Genomic DNA, 14628 nt, shown 5'->3' with positions numbered 1-14628 from the left:
TCCATTGTTGTAGTGGGGGTTTACAAGGGAATAGCTTTAATACAGGACACATAATTTACAGGATTATTTTATAATATTCACCCAAAAAGTCAAATGCAGAGGAGTGCAAGAGATCTGTCCACATGCTAGAGACCTGGGGAATCCAGCCGAGGGCCTGGATCCACGGCAGTGTCCCCGACATGTCCAGATGGAAGTCTAGAGCCCACGGCAATGTCTCATGCTTGTCTGTATCGAGGATCTGCACCAGGAAAGCCCAAAGGCCAGTGGTGGAAGCCAGAAAGTCTATATCGGTGGGGTGAAGGGTCTGTGCTGCCAGGCTGAGGGATCTGCACTGGAGCCAGGAAGTGACGCTCAAGGCAAAGACCAGAGCTCCCCTGATGACAACAGCAGCCCTCCCCAGGGAGAGCGAGGACCCAAGTTCACATCGGGAAAACAAGCCAAAGCAAGTTTCTTCAGGAAAATCAACAGCCCACATTCTCCCCTCCAGTTCTCTTTTTATGCCATTGGCAACAATTCTCAGGTGGGTCTTCCACACACAGGACCATGCTGACTCAGTTCAGCTGGGCGTTCCAAGTTAACCATTGGTTAGTCCACCACATCCACTATCCAAAGGAGAGAAAAATGACTCTGCCTGGCACAGATGCAGAACTACAACCCCAAGACCGAAGATTCCCTCCACACATCACAGGGCAGGGCCACTAAGTTCAGGCAAGGACTTGGAGCCGCCGCCCTGGGCCCAGACAACGGGGAATCCAGCCCAAGCAAATTATTTTCAAACCTTAAGACTTAATGAAGTATTTCCTCCTAGGTTTTGAACTTTCTTGAGACCCATGGCGCTTGTGCTTCTCCCAATTTCTCCCTTTGGGAATGGAAATGTCTCCCCTACCCCACTATTTTGGATCTGGTTTCACAGGTTCCTGGGTGAAGAGGGCCTCGTGGTGGCTTCTGGAACTTTGAGCTGCTGATGTTGAGAGAAGAGTTTGAACTTAGAATTCATGTTGGAATGATTAAGATTTTTGATGTTGGGATGGATGAATTTGTTTTCCACAGGGGAAGAACATGAATTTTGAGGGGCCAGCAGGTGAAATCTATGGGTTGAACTTTGTTCTTCTGAGCAGTTATGTTTAAGGTCCAGTTCACAGTACCTCAAAATTAGAGGAATGCCATTTGCAAATGGCATTTTTATAGAGGTAATCAAGTCAACATGGGGTATCAGAGTCCAGTGTGGCTAGTGTCTTTTTAAAAAGGGAAAATCTGGAAGCAGACATGCACAAATGGAAGACTGTGAGGACTCACAGGGAGAAGTCATGGAAACATGGCGGCCGATGACAGGGAGAGGTGTCGCTACACCACGGAAGACCAAGCATTGCCCTTGAACCCGCATAAGCCAGGAAGATGGCAAGGAACAGTCTCCCTGTGCCTTTCAGAAGGGACCAACCCGGCTAGCAGCTTGATCTCAGATTCCCAGCCTGCAGACTTTGGGATGATACATTTCGCTTAAGTTACCAAGCTTGTAGGACTCTGTAACAGCATTTCCTGACAACTAATATTATGATATTAATACCATAAATGCTATTACTCATATCTATTAATATCACAGGTACAGCTTTGAGAGTCTACTCAGGCTGAAACTAATGTAACCGTGCAATTATAGCATAGCACCAATCAGCTAAAGAAAAGACTTTGGGGCATGGTGTATTTCCAGGCTCCCCCTTCCCAAAAATAGATTAGGAGCTACCAACACCCCTCGCTCCCAGAGCAACTATGATAAACTAGCAATAAGAAGGACACTCCCAAGAGAAAGAATGGAGCTGGACCACAATGGGTTAAAACTTCCTGTTTCTGATCAAACATTCTGGCCCAGAGATTACTCACAGAGAAGCAGAGTGGCCAGAAAGGTCAGATAGTAACTTGGGAAATGGTCTTCTGCTCAGAAATGTACAAAGATTCTCTTTTACTTCACTTATTCAGTCAAAGTTTCCCTGTCTATCTGCCAGGATCCCCTCAACCTGGTCTTAACTCTCGCACACACACTAGCATTCCCTCTCTACACTCCCACTGAGTTCATACCATAGGCCCAGTATTCAAGGAACTCGTGCTACGCACACCACACACCCCCACAACAACCCTCTGTGGGATGATGAAACTGATCCTGAAGGTGTAATTCATTTGCCCCAGTCAGAGGTGAAAGATAAGTTCTGATCCCAGTCTTTCTGATTCAAAACCCACACATTCACCACTGCAAAACTGCACAGTTCATTCCCCTAGACTTGCTCCTTTCTAAACAAATCGGTCTTTTCCTACTCCCTAAAAAATTTATGCTTATTCTTCTCTTGACTCATGACTCTTAGTCATGCTCCGCTTGCAGATCTTTCCCCTCCCAGCTTTCAAAGCTCAGCTCAAATCGGGCTCACCTTGTGAGACTCTCTGAAACACGGCATGCTCCTAATACAACTGCATCTACATGCAGGATCCAAGAACCCTCAGAGAGAAGGCACTGGGAGGGGCAGGAAGTGAGGTGGAAAGAATGAATTACAAGAAAACTCCCCTATTGTCACTATTAAATTTTGATGACTCTGTTAGCTGCCTCCATAATCGACTTGTGGGTGGGTCACATAAAATGTAGTCATTTAGGGCAGGGGATTTAGCTCTGTGGCACCATGCCTGCCCTGCAAGCACAAAGTCCTAAGTTCAATCCCTGGTACTGGAAAAAAAAATTTAGTCATTTAGTACATAGTATTTTGTCTTCTTTTCCGATTTTTTTCATGTGCAATTGTGCAGTCTCTGCAGTAGAGTACAAAAACCCTAATGCAGTCAGGTATTACCCTATAGCAGTCCAGGAATTGCATTAGCTAGAAGGAAGAATGGGTATAGGAAATCAGGACAAGCAGGTAAAGGTCAGAGAGTAGAAGGTCCTGAACACCAGCTAAGCCCTAGGAGCTAGAGACTTGTACTCCTGATGTTAACTTGTGGACTGGCCTGCTAAGTACTTAATGTCTACTTCATAAATACTTATTTATAAATGCACTGAATTAATGAGAAATGCAAATTAGAAAGAAATTCAGGCCTGTAAATTTATAGCTGATGAAGCAAACCCTTAGAGTAGAGTAGTAGATCACTAAGAAACTGAAGAATTTCTGGTAAAATCATCACATCTAAGACATTTCTGCCAGATGTGGTGATGCATGTTTGTAATCCCAGCACTCAGGAGGCTGAGGCAGGAGGACTGCCTCAAGTTCAAGACTACATAGTGAGTTCGAGACTAGTCTAAAAAGACATTCAGGAGATTCCAGAGGAGATAACTTTCAGACACTATCAGGATCCTAAAATGTTTGGTTGTTAGAAATATGACTAAAGCCAACATAATGACATTTAACAGAGTTAAGAATAAACTGCTGAATGTATGTGAAAAATAGTTCAACTATTCATCCATTCACCTAAACTGTGCTAAAGGAAAGCATGACGCCCTGATCTAAGGACAGAAAGACAAAGCCCCATTCTGATCTTAAGGCACAGGGGTGGGGGCTGGTGGGAGTCTCCTAACTGCAGGATGAGAGAACCCTGCAGTGACAGCAAGCTCCTCTGTGGGTTCTGTCCGGTCCACCGTCTCCTCCGTTATGAAACAGGTGACATCTTTGCAAGTGAGGCTGGCAGCTATATCAATAGCTGATGCTGTAGCTGCATCAAAGGGCTTCAGTGAAATCATATCCAGACATTAAAAAGCTAATCAGCATCTCAAGGAGAGTTCCAAAGAATAAAAGGTCCTGAAACCATGGGGCAAGAGTGACCAGTGGAATTGTGCATACTAGAGAAGAGAAGACAGCAAACTTATATGGCAGGGTGGCGAGATCCATTACCACGCAGAGCTAGAAGAACTGGAATGCAGATTCAGCAAGTGCAGAAAAGCCACTCACTGAGGCATGGGGTTGGGAGTCACCATCACAGAAGTGCAGGTGTAGACGAAGTGCTCAAAGAGCAACCCAAAGGGGAAGTCATGGAGCACTGGGCAGAGCCCTGGCCATGGTCAAACTCACTGGTGTGTTGAGGGAGAAGAGAGGAGGGCTAACACTGGGTTTGAATCTGCAGAAAGTTAGGGAACCACACCAGAAGCTCAAATGTAGGCCGCCCTGGAAATACAGGCCTAACTGGGTGCGGTAAGCAGTCCTGAAGAACAGGGAGCCCGTGCAGAGAGAAGCAGCAATGGAATACGGGGACTCGCTGCTTATGGTGGGAAGAAAAAAGCAAAGGTACATTCTTGCTGATTTGTAGGATAGGGTGGGACAAAGCAGAGGAGACCTGCCACTGAGTATGACACAATGATGATGCTCTGATGCTGAGGGTACAAGAGGGAGACAGCCAATTTATGCTATCGGACCAGTGTCCTCTCTCGAGATTCTCAGAAGAGTGGGCTCTATTTTGTGCATCTTGACTAATTTCACACTACCTAGGGATAGTATGGTGCTCAAGAGACCAGGCTCTGGGGACAGATGCCCTCAGGGGAATCCTGCCTCAGTTACTATTTGGCTGAGTGATCTTGAAACTCCTATGCCTTGATTTGTTCCACTTGCAACATAGGAACTAGAACTATACCTTTATATGTAAACATTAAAGGATTAACTAAAATAATACAGATAATTGTTTAGGATTATGTGTAAGAAATGATCCATAAATATTTGTTCTTATTTTACCATGACTACATTTGCTATTACTATTAACCACCACTTAACACAGATCAATAGCAAAATCTTATGCAACATATTAACAACTTAAGCCAGTAAAACAGAGTCCAAAATACTGGAATCTTTCGAAGTTGGAAGTGCCTTGGATTCCTGGCCTGTCATAGTCTAAAGCTGTACTCAGAAGGACGTAAAAGAGTTCCTGAAACACAGCTCTGGACCCCAGGACATTCTGGGAGCCCCCACAAATCCTGCATGACTATCCTGCCACAGTGTGGCTTCTCCAGTGGCAGGCTGGCCTTGCAGCTCAGTGGTTCACATGCTGGTCCTCTCTTTATTGGAATGGACACTTTGGTGTTTGTGTAAGTAGCTTTTCTTAATTCCCCACAGCATCTCCCTAGTCCATTATGAATTGTGCCAGGAAACCCTAAAAAGGAACAATAATTCTAAAAGAATGAGAAAGTGTTTAACAAGCGAGCACCGAATTAAAGTTCAGGTTGTACTGTTGATGTAGGGCATGTCTTAAACTCTGTGAAATGGATTCTTCCCTTATAAAATGAGAGTTATACCCACTCAGTCAACTTCACAGCACTCTTATGCAAGTCACAGAGACAAGCAGACATAAAAACACAGTGTAAATGTGAAACATTTTATAAGATATTAATGATGTCCCTGTATTGACCTTCATTGTTTTCAAAAGATAAGAGTCCTACAAAATTCTCCAAAATCAAGGAATATCACTACCAGCACCTACTTTTATTCAGTGGTGTCAATTTTATCAGCACACCTACCGTTTCTCAGTCATTCCAAAGATTAAACAAGATCACATTTTAAGTGAAAATAATCAATTCAGCCTAAAGTGACCATACTAATATTCATTAGGTGCTTACTACCTGCTAGCCACTATGCTAGAAAGATGTTATGCAGTTCCTTACACCAATACTCCACGAAAGACACTAGAGTGTCCTTGTTTTGCTCATGGGAAAACTGAAGCTCAAAGAATTTAAGTAATTCATGTAAGTGTCGAAGCTGGGATTCGAACCCAGGGCTTCTCTTTCTTAGTTGTAGTCCCAAGACAAACTCTGCACCAGCCCTCAGCTCCCTCTCTCTCCGAAGACCAGCCTCAGGGAGCTCATGATGCCACTGTGGGCCTTCAAGGAGGCTCCAAAGTAGAATCATCAACATTCAGTCTGTGAATGTTAAGGATGTGTAACATTTCACATAAACAACTCTGTATCTAATTAGCCTTCAAAAATAACTCTTTCAGTACTGGAAATCGAATCCAGGGCCTGCACACTGAGCTTCATCCCCAGCCTTTTTGATTTTTTTTAAGATAGGGTCTCACTAAGTTGCTCAGGCAGGACACAAACTTGTACTCATCCTGTCTCGGCTTCCGAAAGTGCCGGGATTACAGGTGTGAGCCACCATGGCTACCTAATTCCTCTCCTCAATTCCTACTTTCTACAGTAGCGCTGATTTCTGTATCATCTTCATTGAACAATTAAGATTCGACACCCTGCATATTACCATATTTAACATCCAACTACAGATACATGGGAATCGTCTATAAATAATAGCAAGATACATATCTTTGGGAGAAAAGTAGCCTAATGGCATTAAAAGAATTCTATTTTTCTTGAAATATCCTTAGCGTTCAAATTCAGAAAGGATAGGGGAGAAAGAATAGGGGAGAAATAACAGGAGATAGAGAAAACCGCATGGAATCAGACAGAGCTGAGCTTACAAATCCCAAGTCGACTGCTTAGTAGCCTTATCACTCAACAAAGTCAATCACTTCTTTAAGTTTCTGTTTCTTCATTTACAACATGAGAACATTAGAACCTATACTTTACTGGGTTGCCATAAAGTTCACATTTAATAGCAAGCATAGAATGTATAAAGTTCCCAGAATAATGTTCAGTCGTGTTCAGTTCCTTCTCTTCATGCCACTAAAAGATAACTCCATGATAAGCTGATAAGCTCCTGAATGAGGCCCCGAATAGTTTCATAGTTCAGTGAAATTATAGATAAACTGTCCATTGACTGAAACTAAAATATTTACGACCAGCCACTCCCACAAACAGAAACTGAAGGCTAGGTGACGATTTCCCAAAAGAAATCACTGAAGGTCATAATTATGGTGACAAATCAAGACACTTTATTTTAGCACTGGCGTGGTGCCCAGACTAGATGTTCAGAATGAAACCTGTAGACAGCAGAAGCCACTAGGTTATAACATTGCCCGGGGAGTGTAACATACCCTTAATCTCAATCGGCCCAGGAGATTGGGACCTTGTCCTTCAAAGAGCTTGTCTAGAGTAGTGGTTTGAAGTATCAGAGAGAGAGATCTAAGTCCAAAGTGCGGTTCTTTCACTCCCTAGTTGACCTTCTTTGAGCAAGTTGGTCAACTTCTCAAATCATGTTCCTCTTGGAAATAGTAACGATAAATTCGTTAAAAGACCTGCTTCATGCAGTTAAATCATTATATGAGGTGGTATAGAATTAAATGAAATCCTGTATGAAGCTCTTCCCTGTAATAAATAATCTGCAATTATAGCTTAATAATAATAGGTGATATGGGAAAGATTTGGGCCTGAATCACAGCCAAACTCCTAGGGATCTGAGCCAATGAAAACATCTCCAATAAACCTAAGATCTCTTTCTTGGCATGTAGTAGGCCAGCTTCCTGTTGGTTTACCTTTGCTGTCATTTGGACCTTCCACCATTCCCTCAATTTCTAGTCCAACCAGAGTCTTGGACAATCTAAGCATTGCTCCTACAGGGGGCGAGCGGAGAGGGCCCATTCCAGGTCCTGAGGCGACCCCAGGGATCTAGCCAAGATGGGAAGTTCCCTATGGCCACTAATAAAAGCAGTGCCAACTACAAAATGTTTGCTTCTGGACATATTAGAAAGCCACCCTTGCAAAAGAGAGAAATCCTCTGGAAAGTCTCAGGGGACCGCCTCCAGTCTTGGTACCCAAAGCTTTCTTCACAAAGTCCATCTGTATTTGCCCTCTTCCTTCCAACATCTTCCCAGAAAGGTTTCTAACTATTCTCTTTATGTATTATTCATACATTTCTAACTTTTCTTATGTTTGAATTCTCAACTTCTTGTTTCTCAAGCGCGCTCTGTGTTGTTCAACTTTAAAATAAAAGATCACTGGGAAAAAGAGTTTAGCTGGCCCAGCCCTCTAGGAGGCTGAGGCAGGGGGGTCACAAGTTCAAGCCTAGCCTGGGCCACTTAGCAACTTAGTGAGACTCTGTTTCAAAATAAAAAGTACAGAAGGGGCTGGGCGTGTAGCTTAGTGTGAACACCTTGGGTTCAGCGCCAGGTTCTAGAAAAAAAAAAAAAAGAAGAAAGGAAAGAAGGGAAGGAAGGGAAAGAAAATTTAACTTATCAAAGAGTAAGATATCAGATCTGATGATTTAAAGGAAAAAATATATTGGCATCGGGGATTATTTGTTCTCAATACATTTACACAGATGAGGACTGCAAAACTGCTAGTTAAACCAAAGTTAGAGCTTGATTTCTAAAACAACTTGATTTCTTTAAAATGTGACTCTATTGGGCCAGGGATGTAGCTCAGTGGTCCCGTGCCTGCCTTGCAAGCTCAAGGTCCTGAGTTCAATCCCCAGTACCGGGAAAAAAACCAAAATGTGTCTCTATTGTCATTGAAAAAGTACTTTCTCACTACAAGAGCAATAGAATTTACCAACATAGTGAAGACGTATTTCTTAAAATCTAAGTAAACAAACCAATCGCTTACAATACTCACCTGGTTAATGATCAAATGGTGCCTTAGATCTACAAAATGCAATGTAAACATTTAAAGACAGATACTACTTTCAGTTTTACACCAAAGTAAAATTCTACATTATAACCTCAGTATTAGGATTTGTGTAAGTTAACCCTGGTAACTTTATGCAATTTAGTGTACAGAGAAAGTAGGAGCAATGTTCACAGCATAGGATTTCAGGGACTCAACTCACACAAGTCTTATTAACACATGTAATTTGTTACTGCTTAGAAAAATGATCATAGAAAACGTGGAAGACATTATAATATCAGTACAATACAGAAGCGGCGATTGTAAACTCACCATTCATCTTGTCTTAGTTACACTTTTGTAATATGCACACCTGCGTCTAACAAAGCACATTAGAAATTATCTGAAAGCACAACAGGGATTTTCCTGCTAAAGACTTCTTTTACTTACCATCCAGTAATTTTTTTGTAAAGATGATGTTTCTTGTAGAAGAGAACTTTTACGGGAACCCAAATCAACAGAGTCACTACAGCCACGTAGGCAATAGAACAGGAGATGATCAGCCAATAGCGTGTTCTCTCGGATATATTCTTTGCCCTGTGGTAGGCAGTGGCAAACTGTTCCATGGTGACAAGAGTGGGGGTGGAGAAAGCAGCAAACTCAAGAAGCTCAAACACCACGAGCTTGATTATTTTTCCAGAAATCATCCTGAGGAACAGCCAGCTGCTGGGGATCCAGCGGTCTCTCCCTTTGGTTGGGAGCAGCACGAAGGCACGCAGATACTGAACGAGGTTCAGGTTCCTCGCCCTGGAATCACTAACCGGTGACTTTACTCTTTTATTGATCTCACATGGTCTGATGATCTTCTAACTTAACAACCATGGCCCCTTAAAGAAACAGGGCCACTGCGCAAGTGGTCACTTCCAGGATGTATTGGCACATCCCTTATCAGAGATCAAAGGAACTCTAAAGCATGTCTTGGAATACTGTTTTTAAAAAGAGGCTTTTTAAATGTAGTGTTGATTGCTAATTTTAGCACAAAAGCATTTATATAATATTCAACTTTTGTCAAGTAGAACTGTTGGAATAATATAATTTGAGAGTTAAAGAGGGAAAGGAAACATAACCTAATCCTCTATTTTTATGTTGAAGCAAATTCAGGCAAACAGGGAGATTCAAACCCAGAGACTTCATCTTGGGAAAACTACCCCTCATTTTTCTTCAAAGTGCTTAAAACAGGAGTTGGGGTCACTTTGTCAACCTCCTGATATCATGCCTGATACTTACCATATTTATCCATTATTACACATTGGTTCCATCTAACACAGATTAATGTTGTTTTTATTTCACTGGTCAGGAAACTGAAACTACAATATTAGAAACCTGTTATCAGGATTAATGCATTAAGAGGTACCCGTAGCTAGTCTTAAAGCAAATCAGATATTTAAAAGACAACAACTGTGTTCACAACTCCTTTCTTCAAAAAATATATTTGAGTACCCATGGTGCACGCTGTCTTTACTAGATCTAAGGGTGTGAAGATGTATAAATAATGACAGAGGTTCCTGAGAATGGTCACAGTCCAACGACAAAAACAAACCTATAAACAACAAAAAGGGACAAAGGTCAAGAGTATAAGCTAAACGCCATAGTAACATATGGGAGAATTTCATCTCTGAGCTGAGGAAAAGGAAAGGTAGGATAAGGACAGTCGAGATGGATAGAGTTGTTGGTGACATTTCTGATTGCAAAAATATTCAGGTAGGTGTCAGCGGCTCACAGGAACCTGCGATGGCATAGCAGGAAGTAGGAAAAGTGATGTTAGAAGACTTATATATAGTAATCCTCCTATTGCATGAAGGATTTGGGGAGGGGAGGATGGCAGACAGTGAAAAAACAAATCATTTGATCATTTGGAAAGGAAAGTCAGTGACATGGATGGGAGACAGGTGCCAGGAGGACTGGCCGTGCTGACGCTGTCTACTGGACAGTTCCTGTGTGTGGCTCAGCACAGTCCCCGTGGGAGCTGACCAAAGGCATCGTAAGACCTGATTAGGGCTGTGAATGAAGGGCCCTGCATTCCTGCCAGCCCATCCTCCTTCTCCAGCTACATCTGCCTCATCTGAAAGTGTATCAAAGATCTAAAAGACAGCAACTGTGCTTGGACCACGGCATGTCCAGCTATCAACATAAGGCTTGGTAACAACTGAGCTGGTCAGATCTCACCCATAGGAACTGAGCTAAGAAACAGTAAGGAGAGTGAAGGAAGGGCCTGATTTGGATTAGAATTAGAGCAAGCCAAACTGGAGGTGCTACGACAATCTCTGGCGTGTTATCAGTAGTCAGGAAGTACACGATGAGTGAACAGAATGAATGAGAGGGGGTGGATGGATGGATGGATGGATGGAGAGAAGCCAGACAGCAAAGGAACAGAAACGTGAGCAGAGTGATGATGCTGAGCTGGAGAGTGACATGTTGGAAGGGACTGACAGGGAGAAGCAAGCATCCCATGGAAGACCAGTTTCCACAGGGGCCTCAGTCATTGACTCTGCCAGCTCTTAAAGGGACTCATTGTTCTTTGCAATGAAAAGGCTTGAGTAAAACACAAACAAACAAAGGAGTATGTTCACCAGCAGCGGCCAAATGTTTGAAAACAACATGTGAACATATTAGATGATTCAGAGGAAAACAGTGGATTTTAAAAAATCAAAGTGAAGCGAATCAGAGAAAGCTTCTCAGAGGAGGTGCCTGTGGACCTGTACTCATCTTTCTGTGAACTCAAAGCAATATCTATATATTGCTACGGCAATCCTCTCTGTGTATGACCATGAGCTTTCCTTTGCAAAACAGTTGTAAGAATGCTCATGATAGCTAGATAGCTAGATAGATGGTTGATTTATGTGGATGTGGAGAGGAGAGACGAATACAGATGCTATGCATAACAATATGAATGCCGTTTGGTTTCAAAATATTGTAGATTTATATGTAAATTTGCAAATCCAGAAAACTACTCCTCAAACTGTTAACAGTGCTGTTCTGGGTGTTGGGAGGTGGAGTGAAGGGGATTTTTAGCTATCATAAACGTTGCCAAAAGGAGAAAAAAAAAACAGAAAAGGAACAAACACACAAAAATAAACATTGCCATAGTTTGAATATTTCACAGGCATAAAAATTAGAAAAGCTTTTAGACTAAGCAAATTCGATTTAAATAGTAACTGAGACTTTAAAAATTTCAGGCTCTACTTTTTAAATCCTTCCTTCACCAGTTTATTTTCCCTTGCTTTTCCGTAAGCAGGGGCCAGATAAATAACTTTCACTTCCATTCAGCCTTTTCATAGTGGTACTAAAGAGCAGCAAAACAGCCAGCAGCAAGCAGAAGACCTGGGGGAATAGTGATTTCCCGGCTGAGCATTTCCTTCCCTCCCCTCTCCTCCCTCCACTCTTCTCTTTCTTTTTTGTAATGGGCATTTGAACCCATCCATTCTCAGCACCATATCTAGCACACAAAGTGGCCTTACTACGTATTCATAGAAGGAATGGATGAAGAAATGAAGTCTAAGGCAGGGGCGTGCAGGGTTTTAATAACAGCTACCGGCCCTTGACTCCATGGGAACACTGTCTCTCCCACTAACACTTCAGGGGAGACCATGTACTGTATGTCCCAAAACAATCTACTCGCCCAGCCCCTCATTTCCTCCCTTGGTCCCCTGTACCCTTGCAGGGCTGTGTGCCAGTTACAGCCACCACATCTCCTTTTGCCACAAACATAGCTCCTTTTAGTCCCAAAATAAGAGAGAAAAGACAAACTCCCTCTGGACTGCAGCATTGACTGATCTCATTACAAATACTGGAGAAAAGACTACGCCTCTTTCCAAGTATTTAAAAAGACCATACAGATGCCAATGCCACCATATCTTTCTCAATCATTTCCAATCTGTATCCCCTCAAAACTCCATATTCCATGATGGATTTGAGCCCTTAACAAAGGAGTCTGGGAAGGGCTCCATGATATTTGTCTGGTCCAAGGCACAGCCTTCCATGATTTCAATCTTCAGCTCTTTCACAGCGTCATTTGACTGAATTATACCTAACAGATTGGCAGAGCAACTAGCTAGCTTGGCAAAGAAAAAGAATGCCATTATGCCAACATTAAGCTACTGGAAGGAAATAATGCCAGAGTCTGAGTTTGAGATAAAGACGAAGGGAAATTGAAAGAGGTTATAAAGTCACCTACCCTTCAGCTGGGGCCAGCTTACTGCAGTCCTGATTCCTTCCCTTCTAAGTTCCCTCACGAATTTGCCACACAGCCACACTGCCAATAACTGGAAGGATATGGAGGGAACGTTTCCAAACCACCCAAATTCTTTGCTTGGGTTAGTCCAATATCGATTCAAAGAACCCTGTGCCTTAGTCTGCACTTTAATGCTAGGTTTAAGAACTTCCCGGTAGAAAAAAAATACAGATTTGATTTTGTGAAGCTGGATCCGCAGTGGAAAGACTGAGTCTTGTGGTCAGAACTCACTTCCACTAGGAGTGTTGATGCGGTGAATTTTATTTCAGTGAGCAGAAGATATCATTCTGCCCAGCGGAACACCTGTTTGTCATGCTTCCAACTGTCATTTCCTTCCTGCAGGCAGGAAGTCAAAAATCCAAAGTCTCTAAACTTGTTAGTAAGATCGTGTGTAATCTTGAGGTTTGTTTGCTGTTTTCGGCACAGGGTGTGAAACAAAATGTACAAACTGCCAGGAATGTTCTAGCATATCCGGGGCTTGTTTCCTGTGATCCTGTGACGTTGATGTGCAAAACAGGCAGGAGCGGGTGGCAGTGAGACTGCCCTCGGGATCAAGCTGAACCTACGGAGGGCCTAGGGAGGAGGAGAAAGCGTCCCTGGGCCTCCTTTACTGATATTTATACTTTCCAGAGCTGCTGATCCTCACGAGCAGGCGTTACCAAACAACTTGCTGGAGTGAACCTAGTAAAATGATGCCGCTGCTATGTGCCCCCTCTGCCAGTGTTCTGCTATGTTAGTCTAGGCTATACTAAATTTAAAGAATAGGATAATGTATGATTTCCATTATATTATCTATGTCTATCTATTGAATAATTCAAGCAATTTTATAAAGACAATACCATATTCACTTTTGTAACCCTTTCATAATCAGTGACTCTTCCGAAGATGAACAAAATATAGAGAAAGTCCTCACTTTTTAAAAATTGATGCTCCTTTGAGTTACAGAATCAAATACCATTTGGTTTTTTTCCTTCAGTACTAGGAATTGAACCCAGGAACTTGGACGCTTTCTACCAGTGAGCTACATCCCTGGAAATGACACCCTGAAATGCTTTTCTCTTATAATTGCCCAGATTTTAAAAGAGAAAGAAAATAAATGAAGACTTTCTATTCCACTATATAGTCATCACACAAATTATATACATAGTAAGCTAGGAATTTAAAAAAATAATACTAAAGAAAAAAAGAAATTACTCTTTATAATAATCGTTAAATTTAATTTTCAATAGACAGCAACATTCTAGTCTTTCAGTATTCCAGAATAACAAATTTCATCAAACAAATAAAACTTATTCAAAAGAAGGTGCAGCCCTAATCATCCAGCATAAATTCATCCACATAGCTAACAGCTAACAAGGGTGCTTTGGCCTAAATTCCCCTAATCTTCACTAGTGAAGACTATCGAAATTTTACTCACTTAAGTTAAATTAACTTGAAATCCCTTCCAGTAGGCTTACCCACACTCTCACCAAGTAAGGAAAATAATAATTACCACGTTAATTGGTCATTGTAAATAAACTAGCTTCCCTTTCCACATGACTTGCTGATCTGCACTGTTTAGCTCCACTGAACAGGGCAGGGTTTCTTTCGTCTTAATCACAACTTTGAGTTGATATTCTAAGAGACATTGTGAGTCTGGAAGCTTCTCACCTAAAGTACCCTTTCTAAAAATATAGGCTATGAAGGTGTGAGTCTCGCAGAAGGTAACATGCTATACCTGCATACACTGCGTTAAGTTTGGCCCATTTAGTTTGACAAACATTTGATGAAGTAAGGTAGGGTTTCTCATCAAAGCCCGGGGCTTTTCTATAACTTTTGTAGCCTTATCCATCTCTCCCTAACTTCCTTTCTCTTTGACTAAATTTTTTATTACTTTCCTTCTCAATCCTTCAAA

General features: G+C 42.1%; 1 protein-coding gene across 2 annotated transcripts in view; it reads right to left on the bottom strand.

Moving 5' to 3' along the window:
- Positions 1-13152, bottom strand: part of Tmem236 (transmembrane protein 236) — a 39284-nt gene extending 26132 nt beyond the window's left edge. The window contains exons 1-2 of one of the 2 annotated variants that reach the window (XM_087207218.1): positions 12678-13152; positions 8894-10043 (exon numbers count right to left, since the gene is read on the bottom strand). In XM_087207218.1, coding sequence (XP_087063344.1) covers positions 8894-9150 — 257 coding nt within the window. In that variant the 5' untranslated portion in view covers positions 9151-10043; positions 12678-13152. Of the gene's footprint in view, positions 1-8893; positions 11844-12677 lie in introns of those variants that run through there. The other variant, XM_004859964.3, reaches the window with a different exon arrangement.
- Between the last annotated feature and the right edge of the window lie 1476 nt (positions 13153-14628).

This window comes from Heterocephalus glaber, unplaced genomic scaffold, assembly GCF_053883595.1.
Source record: "Heterocephalus glaber isolate CG9 unplaced genomic scaffold, H.glaber_assembly_v1.0 deba00000768, whole genome shotgun sequence".
NCBI classification, from domain to species: domain Eukaryota; kingdom Metazoa; phylum Chordata; class Mammalia; order Rodentia; family Bathyergidae; genus Heterocephalus; species Heterocephalus glaber.
Note: the sequence above shows the minus strand (reverse complement) of the source record. Positions and strands in the feature narration are given on the sequence as shown.